Here is an 11,484-nt window from a genome sequence, read left to right as displayed (position 1 = left end):
AAAACAGTTAAATTATTTTAAGGAACCTTAGATTAATATGTACAACAAAGTTTCAAACTAATTATATACAGATCGTTAGATGAACTGATTTCGTAGGGTCATTAAAACGCTTTTTTATATGACGCTTGATTGAAGGATGTTAAAGACAATTATCAATGAGAATCGACGTCTGCAAACAAATAAGTCTTACAAATAAAACATACAATTAAGATGAGTTGCTTTGGGACAGAAAATTCTGACTTATTTAGAGAAAATACTAGTAACCAAAATAACTAAGCATGCAACCAATTTTAGCATAAAGATTTTGAACGAGTTCTTGCAAGTGCGCTGTGTTATCACCAATATTTTCAGGAAAAATTCAAACGGATTATCGAATAAATAATTACAACAGTCAGCATAATAATAACAATAGTGTTGCATTACAGTGTATGCATGTACTATGCCTAAAACTCCGGCTCGTGCACCATGTGTCAAACCCTGCCTACTATTTAGGCATAGTACATGCATAATGCAACACTATTATATAAATATAGTCAACAATAGTTAAATCGTATCAAAGCCTGAAATACCTGTTTCAAACCTAAATATTTACTGAATTAAAAAAAATATGGCTAACTAACAAATACACTGAATGACAAATGAATTCAACTTCTCAACTTTCCTTTTATGCAGTAATGTCCCAGGCGTTTGTTTTATGGACTTCCCAGTTTGAAAAGCAGGTAGGTCTTAAATGATAATGAATATCTGTCCGTCTAGCTTTACGTCCGTCTATCCATCCGTCTGTTATGCTTCGCTTTTACCACCGAATTTTCCAAAGAATCATTGTTACAAAATGTGCACCTCCAATTTTTGTCTTTGAAAGAGACTTAATATCATGTCACAAGTTTAGAAAAGTGTATAATTCTTAGAGTTTTTTCTCCTAAGAAGTGAAAAATAAAATACATATAAACTTGGAAAATACTAGTAATCATTCAATGAACGATGCATGATTCAAAAATTCCACGAGTCGATCTAAAATCGTTACTATTGGTCCACCATTAAAATGTTGTTGATTCAGAAATTCATAAAATTTCATCATTTAACAACTGATGGTCCAGACCCTGGAAATATTTTATACCAGATTACATCTCGCATGGTTTATAGCACAAACAGCATCAAACATGCATATCAGAAGATCTACTTCCTACTTGGATTTAAATTTTCACCTTCTGGTACACTTTCCTCACCGCGTCCTCTATTTTTGAAGCACTAAAATATAAAAAAAAATTCAGTTGAATATGTAGTATATTTCAATGTTTAATTGCTGATGGTGAAAACTGGAAAGCAGGACCTTGAAATAATTTACGATTGTTTCTAGTTGATATAAGGTGGTACTCGATACAATTAAATTTATACTGCCATATGTTAAGCAATGCAATGCAACAGGTGTTTATTACAATAATTCATCTTTGGCACTTAGACAATGTTGTACTACATTTGCATTAGAGAATCAAAAACTATAATAGGATTCAAAAATTTATTTTTCAAAAGGGAAAGAAGAGCATTGTCAAATTGTTGTATCCTTCCATGTATTAAGTAGCCTCATAAACCCTATGGGTCATTTAAGTGTATGTATATGTACCAGGTGTATACTTACCAATAGCTTCTTTTTTCGAAGGATCAGAAGTCCTACTACTACTACTATTCCCACTACAGCTACTAAGAAACTAGCTACGATTATTGTAACATGATCAGATCTAAAAAGAAAAATTGGCATGGTCTATTAAAATATGATGGCCCTATCAAAACAAAGATAAACATTATTAAAAAGGGGTTCACGGGGCATATGGGATCACATAAGAATCATGCATGCAACAGCTTTCCAACAATTGAATGAATGGAATGGACAAAAACTATATTCCCTTGAATCTTCGAATCATGGATTATGGGAATACAAAAAATTAAATAATATACCCTTTTCCTCCAGATGTTGTTAAAAGACAGTTGGCTCCAAATGAGGGGGGTGGTGATATGGTGCAGTTTTTGATCCACTCAGCAAGACTAAAATGCCCTGGGCAAGTGGAACCACACTCTCCATTTCTGTATTGAATTTTGTATGATCCCTTTCCCCCATTCCACTCAGGGCATCCATCTGAACCAAATAAAGGATGATTAAACTCATTTATACTAAATACTCAGTAAAATACTAACCGACTTGTTCATAAGGACTGGAGTTATTACTCTGATTTGATATGCATATCTAGTAATATGAGGGAAACAAGGATTTTCCAAATTACTATGTCTCTGACAAAAATTATCTTGGAACACTTAAAACACTTTATTGTAATTTATAATACACTTGAAATACGGGTTTCTTCAAAATGTTATGTACCTAGCATCTGATATCGCAAAGGCTTGATCAGATTCCAGGGCTGAGACAAATTTAAATCACCCCCACTAGAAATTAAATCTATCAAAATACAAAAAGAGACAAAACATTTACATTCTCTGCTTTTTTAATTACTATTCTTCGAAAAAAGAATAGTCACTGATTATTTTTTGCATTTATAAAAGTAGATGTGCGCTGTTTTTTTATTGATTAGTATATAATAGTCATTAGAAAACATACCCTTTTCCACATCACATCCCGTGTCATCTGTCGACCAATATCAGTCCTCGGGCCTTTGTGACTCTGGCTGATATTTGAGTCTTGGATTGAAAGATAGTTAATGTGATAAGGAAAAAGGGTTTGTATTATTTTCTGTAGTTACGAATCGCGATCGAGAGACATTTCAGTATTACAACATGTATCATAGTAACAAATCAATATTCTCCAATTTTTGTGTGATTTAAATTTCTCGTTAAGGTTCAATTCTACCAAGACATATTCTTTTAATAGGTCACTTTAATTATGACAATTTTTGTACAGTATATGTTTAATTAAAACAGACCTAGAACTAAGCTTAGTTTATTAAAAGTATATTTTCCTTCTTGATTTCTATAAACAGTATGAACATGAGGAAATAAATATTAAGAAATCAGATTATCCAAGTCCTGTTGTTTTACATGTAGGTAATTTTTTAAGTACATATTTTACGAGTTTTCAAAATTAAACTTTGACCTATTGTTTGTGGACCCCCTAAGGGTCTTGTTTTGAGCAAACATGAATGCACTCTTCAACAGAAGATTTTATATATATATTTTTCTGAACAAAGTTAATTGTTATTAAACAGAATTGTGAAAACACTACCCTCCATGCTTTGCCCTTTCTTGATTATTTCTCAATACATGAGGGTATGACTCTTCATTGATAAAAAATGCTTTATAACAAGTTAGATTGATAATGATCCAGTGGTTTCTACAGAAAGAGTCAAAAATTCAAAACGTCAACAAATGAATAGACAGTTAGAAAGATAGATGTTAAAGTCATAAAAAAACAGCGTAAAACCTTTGATCAGGTGAGCTTAAAAAAGTGCACCTCCCATGAATTTTAAACGAAGATTTTACTAACCATTTATGCAGATATTTGGAGCACATCCTACTGCAAATTGTGTAGTCGGGAAAATATTCAAGCACACAGATATATTATTGCCTTGGCAGTTGAGTTTGTAGAAATCACACGTTTCACAAGGTTTGAGAGGAGTAACATTTCCAACTTCAAGTGTAGCCTCTGGTATACACGGCTCCTATGAAAAATTTACTTTAAATAAAATAAGTTACAATGCTCAAAAATTATTTCATAGAAAGTGATTCAATTCAACATTCAATTTTTATTCAGAGTATACATCATATTTTATCTTGGATATCAGTGGCTTAAGAATGCATTTTATTATGTTGTTTTTAATAATCTCCTATAATTTAATCTTTTTATTATGATAATGTTGATAAATATCCCCATAAGCATGTTGCATTGGTCTTGCAAATTTATAATAATTCATTTCAAATTTTTATGTTACATTATGTTATATCTTTACCTATTGTAACCTTTAGCGAAAGTTTAAAGTATCAATAATATCGTGCTGATTAAAATTTCACACTCAATATTACCCGGTATATAACTGTTCCGGGTTTTGCCATAATGTTACATCTTTATCTAATGTGACCTTTACAGAAAGTTGGAAGTATCGATAGTATGGTGCTGATTAAATTTACTTCTAACTATTAAACAATTGTTCCTTTTTCCTATAATGTTACATCTTTATCTAATCTACATTTTTAAACAAAGTTACAGTGACAATAATATGGTTCTGATTAAATCTGATCCTCAATAAAATTTAATTGTTCCGTTCCTTTCAATATTAGAAAAAAAGAGAAAAGCTTTTAATGAAGGCTTAACTGTAGAATTTGAGTTAGAGGATTACTGAATACATATTCTTTAAGACATGCCAGCATTAAAGTCAGACAAAATTTAAAAGGAAGATCTCACCTGAGCTAAAAAAAAATATATCAAAAAAATACTGAGCAGGTTAAGTTAATTCATTAAAGATTTCCATCCGATCACTTTGATGAGTGAAAAAATCACAGTGAAAAAATGAAATACTGATAAAGTATTTTAAGATGGTGCCAAAATAAGCTTTATGCTACATTTAATAAAAATCATTGCTGCATTGTGAAAATTTTCATATGATTTGATACTGATTTTTCTTTAATGACTTACCAAAACACAATGAGACCCATGGAAAACAACGCTCACCTGAGTAGCTTTGATTATGCTGTTTTTCACCAGATTTCCCCCTCGTGATAACCATTGTGGTCCTGCCCTACGTGGATTCATGATTGGGACAATTCAAAATTCATATTACCCCAGGTTGCTTCAAAATAGGCTTCAGCTTTTCTGGCTAAGATGTACTATAAAAAGGATTTTTTCAGAAGATTTTCCCCTAGAAATCCCGGAGGGGTTAAGATTTGAACAATTTTTATTTTAAAATCCTATATATCTCAATGTAAACACGGATTCACTATTGTGCCCCCGCCTCTGGGGGTCATGTTCGATCAATTTGTATTCTATACTGTCCAAGATGTTTACATATATGCTTTTCTGGCCCAATAAATTTTGATGAGATTTCACAAATGTTCCTATATATTTCAATGTAAAACTTGAATTTCCATATTTTGGCTCTTTCCTACCCGCGGTCACAATTTTAATAATTTAGATTCTACAGTTTGAAGGATGCTTCCACATATGAAGTTTAAGCTTTTATTGAGAAGACTATTTTTAAAGATTTCTAATTTATAATTCAATGTTGAACTTGGGTTCCTTACCATGCTACAGGCAGCATCCTTCCTCTTGAGGTCCTGATTTGATCAATTTAGGAATTTCAATGCCCCACGTTGGTTTTAGTTTTTCTGACCGAGTGGTTCTTGAGATATTTTTTTTTAATGTCTGCATTCTATTTTTTCTTTCTAAGACTCTTTTTAAAGGGGTTCGGTCTTTCATTTTAACAATTTACATGTTAACTCTACTTCACCATAGGATATGCTCTTTACTAAGTGTGGTTAGAATTGTGGAAAGTTTACAAACGGACGGAAAATGAACAGCATGTACAAAAGGTGATCAGAAAAGATATTTCGAGCTTTCATTTCAGGTGAGCTAAAAACCTTATATATATATATATATATATATATATATATATATATATATATATATATATATATATATATATATATATATATATATATTTGAATCTTTTTTAAATTGTCCGAATTCCACCGAGTCTAAATTAATATATTTCCGGAACAACAATCAACTATGCGTACGCAGATGTAATACTAAGCTGGTGAATAGCTTGTTTGTCGTGTGAATTTCATTTCAATTCTTCACATATGAAATTCTCAAAATGCCTCATTAATTTGAGTACACAAAACTCCATTGACAAAAAACTAATAGACAGGGTCATTTGACCTCTTCTAAAATACTTTTCCTGCTCTATACACACTGTATCTGCATGGTTACACATACTAAAGTATTATTCCGCTTCTTTTAGTACTTACTGCGTATGACCTAGAGATCACCAAAATGATTGGTACTAATACATGTTGCATGGAATGAGTCAGTATGGAAAAATATCCAATGATGATTGCTACAACTACAGCTATTGGAAGCTGAAATAGCCAAATCAATTTCTGGTGGAAGAATGGAAAGTCTTCATAAGACTTTGCTGCTCCATACTTTGATCTTTCTGATGTGTTTTCATTTTTATTTTCATTCTTCATGATGAACTCTACTTAAAAAAACCAATGTATAAACATTTTTCTACTGATTCTAAAGAGCAAAATTAACTTACATCTACGAAATATATCTTATGGGTCTTCAGCTAAACTGGTTTGTACTTAAGGTAGGACCAAATAGATAGGTCAAATGTTTCCTCAAATGCAATTTTTCTGAAACTTTGATATTTTGTTCTTGGATACAAAATCTCTCTTTATATATGATATGAAAGAAATTCAACCGCACATTTTTTGCCCATATAATCTGAAATATGGCCTATCAGACCCCTATAAGAAGATTGTGAAATCAGACATTAGACTTGAGAATGAGCATTATTTTAGAATTTTCTATTGATCTATTGCACATTTGTGTAATACTTTTAATAAAGATAACCTTTTTGTTACTTCAAATTAGTGAGTCACATTGATACTGGAAAATTTGAATAAAATATTAAGTAAAATAGAACATACATTGTGTCAAAAACTGAAAATTCAGATGTAAATATCCGACAGTTTAAGTTTTCTTAAGACAAAATGTATAATTCAATTGATTCAATTGGGTCTTAGAATAAAATGTGTAAAAATAAAGAAAATTGAACCGGTGGTTTCAGATATTTTGGCGATTAAAAAAAATTCAATGGCAAAAAAACTAAAAGATTCAGTAGATGACGTCACAATATTTGACCTTTGACCTCTTGATATGACCTTGACCTTTGTAGTACATAGAGGATGGAGACTCCTTATATATGTTTCTAAATATCACCCCTCTACTATTTATGGAACAAAAGTTGCACTGAATTTTATAACAGACTGTTACATGCTTGTTTATTGCACTTAAATAGCGTAAACTCATTCCAAAATGTAAGCTCCCAAGTTACCAATATATAGGATTCTCTGATTTTTTCACAAAATATAATGGAAATATGCCAAAACTTATTATTTTTCTTTCAGGTATCGTTCATTGTTGTTAATAAAGTAATATTTTTCTTTTTTCCTCCAGTACTTCTTAGTAAATGGGTTAAAATAGAATCCACGGGTGTTTTGTCCTACCTTAAATAAAAGAAAGAGAAAATTGACATTGAAACAAATTTTGTGGTTAATAATCCAGAACTTTTCTAAACTGTACCAGATTTTGCTGCAATCAAAATTGTTGGAAGAGTAGCATTTGGAAGAATTTCAACCATCACTAGCATTTTTAAATGGTAGCAATGACAACATCTGTTAACTAGTAACTATACTTGTTTACTTCAGATTTAAGTAATTGAAACTAAGCCTTAACCACTGCAACGTTTTGATCAAACTTTTAATACATGTCTGTACCATGCTGCAGTATGTTAAATAATTCCTTCTCTAGGCCATAGGGTTTTTACAAGTGTTTATACGCAGTGTATGTGGTTTGACCAGTGGTTAGAGCGTCTGGACGTAGTGTACGAAATTGATACATACATTTTATGGACTTTTGATTTTGAATTCTTTTCGTTACCTCCATATGTTTCATCCTTATGTCGCGGGTTTTCGAATCCCACATTGGGACATGAAACCGGTCCTTCGGATGAGAGCGTATAAACTTATGGCCCGTGTCGCATTAAGGGTTGGCATGAAAAAGATCTCTCACTGCTCAATGGCCCTGAGTGCCAAGTATAGGGCAACATTTGTAGCTCTCCACCAGGAAGTGGTGGCGCCTCCATATTAGTGAAAAATTCTCGAGAGGGACGTTCAACAACAAACAAAACAACCATGATGTAAGTCATTGACTCAACCTGGATGAGACACCTGCCAACATTCACTTTCCTTTTAAAAAGCTTTGACAACGTATACACAGTGGTAAAGTCCAAAGACAGAAAATTGGACAGCATCATACCTTGATATCCATCTATAGACAATTATTATAAGTTTCATTTAAAAGGAAGGTAAACAATAAAAGCTTTGAAAAATTGTGTACAGTCATGTACCTTTATCTGGCTTTTTGTCTGTGTTCAGTGTCCCAAACCCTTCTTGGATATAACACTCTGTTCCTTCTAAATTGGTGTCATTCATCGTGTCCTCTTCTTCTGGCATTTTATTGTAGAGGATTTCTTCAGCATTTTGTGGAGATGAAGGAACCGTAATTGATAGAGGCTCTACAGATTCAAAACACTCAAATGTTTCTAACTGTATTCCATTTATTGTGTCCTCATCCTCTGGCAGTTTATTGTTGAGGATTTCTACAGCAGATTTTAGAGATGAAGACACCGAATTTGATGACTCTACATATTTAATATTTATTTTTATTTGATATTTCATAAATTCATTCATTTTATCATAAAGCAATTTTATTTCACCATTAGCGAAGGAATATAAAGAAAAGAAGGTGTTACAGAAACTTGCGATTACTCCCTATGTATCGAGAAGGACATTTAAATACCTGCACTATAACTAAAGAATTAATCGTTTAAACGTCCACATTTGGCCCCCCGATAATTTACAAAAAATAAGTTTAAAGATTTCCTACATATTTTTTTCTTAATCTTTTCATCAAACATTGTAGTTTATTAATTTCATTTTCAATTTTCACATACTTGCACTGTAATTGGGTATTTATCTGATTAATATAGCAGAGGTACGTTGTTTACATCGATTTCCCATAGACTTTAGGCCATACCCCCATTTTGAAAGCCCAATTTTTATATGAGCGCATTGATGTTTCAAGTTGTAGTAAATAGGGTCAATGTAAAGAGTTAAACTTGTCATTTTAATTCATGAAAGAAATTAATTGAAACATTCGTGCGCTCACATGTTATTTTCCAAAAAAAGTGCAAAATCACGGGTACCTGTCTCTATAGTAAAGGCACCTTGTTTACAAATTTCAACCCGCCGTTGACCTCATGCATAACAAAGCATTGAACACGTGACTCAAATCTATTCACTTTCATGCTTTGAGCAGATCAATGCGACATCGTGTCCAGTGTTGCGAGCTATCGATGGTCAATTCCTTTTCAAATTGGTAATTAGAATTTAAAGTACCATGGGATAAAATTTAGAATTTAAAGTACCATGGGATAAAATTTCTTTAAAACGGTTTATTTAAGACTTGTTCACAGTTTTGATTTACTTGTTATTTCAGTCAATTTTGTTTGATTTTTTTCCGGTATATATCAATATATTTTGAAGGCTTGTAGCATAAAGCTAATACAGTATTTGAAAAAAAATACTGCCAGAGGGTATATATATTATCAATTTGCATACATGTACATCACATCAGCGTTACGTTCATTGACTCTTGGAAGATAAAAAAAAATTACGATCGTTATTTGAAAAAATACCAATTTATGATATCTTTAGAAAATAAACCGTTTGTTACAATTGCTTAATTCCAATTAAAGAATCCTTACGGAAAAGAAATTGATGTGTGAGGCATTTAAAAAAAGATTTATATATCGTATGAAAAACATTACACAAAATGCACCCCTACATGTAATTAATTATAAATTAATAGAGGGAAACTCCGGATTTCATCTGACGACACTACAAATGTTATAACTTTTTAATTACATCGGCAGAAAATCTAACAACAATGAAAGATTTAAATATAAATATTAGTATGTAACAAAAAAACGAATGATAAAGGGCAAATTTTTTTTTGAAATGGTTCATTGTTTATCTCACTAGAGGACGAGAATTTATTTAACAATGCAATCTGGAATGTACAAAGTACACTTGTCTAACACTGAAGGTTTTTTTTTATATCCAGCAACGATAATATTGACGTTAAACTGACGTTTAATTTTCACTTTCTTGCGAATTTATTTTTCATACACAGAGTGAAGTTTTATATCACAATTCAACCGCATTTGTTGTAGCACACCAACTTCGCAAAATTATATATATGTACATGATATGAAATAATTATTCACGTGATTGTAAAAAGCAAGTTAATTATAAGCTTTCATGGATTGATTTTTATCTCTATCAAAATAAAGTTTTAAGTGTGAAAAAGAGTGAATCCTGCATTATACGTTCTATTCACAATTCCATTGTGTATATTTATATATAAATAATTTGACGAATTTCTAATATAACTCGTAATTTAAGCAGAAAAAAAATTAAACCTGACAAATTAAAAAAAAAGGATGCTTATACACTGTATGAGTTCAGTCTCTTGCACTAAAAAGGGCTTTTAGGTGTCACTTCATCATAAAATGTAGTACACTTCGAACACACGCTAATGTATTCATACTAATCGCACGCTTGATAGACGCCCCGCCTTCCCATGCAAATGCTAATACTACAATGGCCTATATATAACGAATGGCGAAGTTTTACTGTGAAATATGCGACTTTATTTAATCGATATCATGTATATATTAAAAGTCTCTTTCCTAAAAAATTCTTTATTAGTATCTATACAGACTATACTTGAAGACTTTAGCTATAAGATAACAATGTTCTTATTTAAAAGGGTAAAATTCTGCATTTAAAAAGGGGCGAGATTGCAGTGTTAAGAGGATTCTTTCTTTATTACACACTTAGTAATAAATACATAGAGAATATTACATACTAAAATCCATATCATATGTCATATCAGCCCGAGTGACCCCATATCAGCCCGAGGACCGAAGGCCCGAGGGCTGATATGGGGCCCGAGGGCTGATGTGACATATGATATGGATTTTAGTATGTAGTATTGTATTTATCATATATTTAAAATACTTAATATGCGAGTTCACATATGGTCATTGAAGAATGTTTGTGCTTGTTAGTGACATTTTTCTTTAAAATTTAATAGGGCCAATTTTAGGTAACTGGAAAAAAATTAAGACCACAAATGTCATTAAAGAATTATTTTATATGAAAATTTAAATAAAACCAAGTAAATTAACTTTTAAACTTAATACAAACGTTACTTCCGGTTTGATACGGATTTTCGGCCCGCCGGTCCGATACGTGATATGGCTTTTCGGACCGGTCCGTGATATGGGGTATTGTGACGTCACCCGTATCACACCGTGCAGAATTTGTGTATTTACTACTAAGTATATGATAAAGTCTTTTTGTATATGCGATATGGCTGACGTCACAATAGCTGTATCAGCCATGCAGGGCTGATACGGTTATTGTGACGTCAATACTTAGTAGCTATTGTGATGTGAATACTTAGTAATAAATACTATTAGTTACACAGTCAGTTAGTGACCTAATACGGATTCATACAGGGTGTGAAATGGAAATCCGTATTGGGCGAGGCGAAGCTCGGAGACGTAATATTGAAAATTTCAGGGCGTCGTGTGATGAGCTCTCATCCAATCAATTGTCTACAAA

General features: G+C 31.9%; 1 protein-coding gene across 3 annotated transcripts in view; it reads right to left on the bottom strand.

Annotated features, from left to right (window-relative positions):
• Positions 1–352: 352 nt before the first annotated feature.
• The window catches only part of LOC134231708 (uncharacterized), a 33,866-nt gene continuing 22,734 nt past the window's right edge, over positions 353–11,484 (bottom strand). The window contains exons 4-9 of one of the 3 annotated variants that reach the window (XM_062713681.1): positions 8,139–8,432; positions 5,971–6,200; positions 3,491–3,665; positions 1,954–2,131; positions 1,637–1,736; positions 353–1,248 (exon numbers count right to left, since the gene is read on the bottom strand). In XM_062713681.1, the coding sequence (XP_062569665.1) occupies positions 1,177–1,248; positions 1,637–1,736; positions 1,954–2,131; positions 3,491–3,665; positions 5,971–6,200; positions 8,139–8,432 (1,049 nt within the window). In that variant the 3' untranslated portion in view covers positions 353–1,176. The remainder of the gene's footprint in view (positions 1,249–1,636; positions 1,737–1,953; positions 2,132–3,490; positions 3,666–5,970; positions 6,201–8,138; positions 8,433–11,484) is intronic. The other 2 variants (XM_062713679.1, XM_062713680.1) reach the window with 2 other exon arrangements.

The sequence above is a fragment of the Saccostrea cucullata genome, unplaced genomic scaffold (genome assembly GCF_032062105.1).
Source record: "Saccostrea cucullata isolate Sc308-1 unplaced genomic scaffold, CSIRO_AGI_Scuc_v1 ctg11477, whole genome shotgun sequence".
In the NCBI taxonomy this organism is placed as follows: domain Eukaryota; kingdom Metazoa; phylum Mollusca; class Bivalvia; order Ostreida; family Ostreidae; genus Saccostrea; species Saccostrea cuccullata.
Note: the sequence above shows the minus strand (reverse complement) of the source record. Positions and strands in the feature narration are given on the sequence as shown.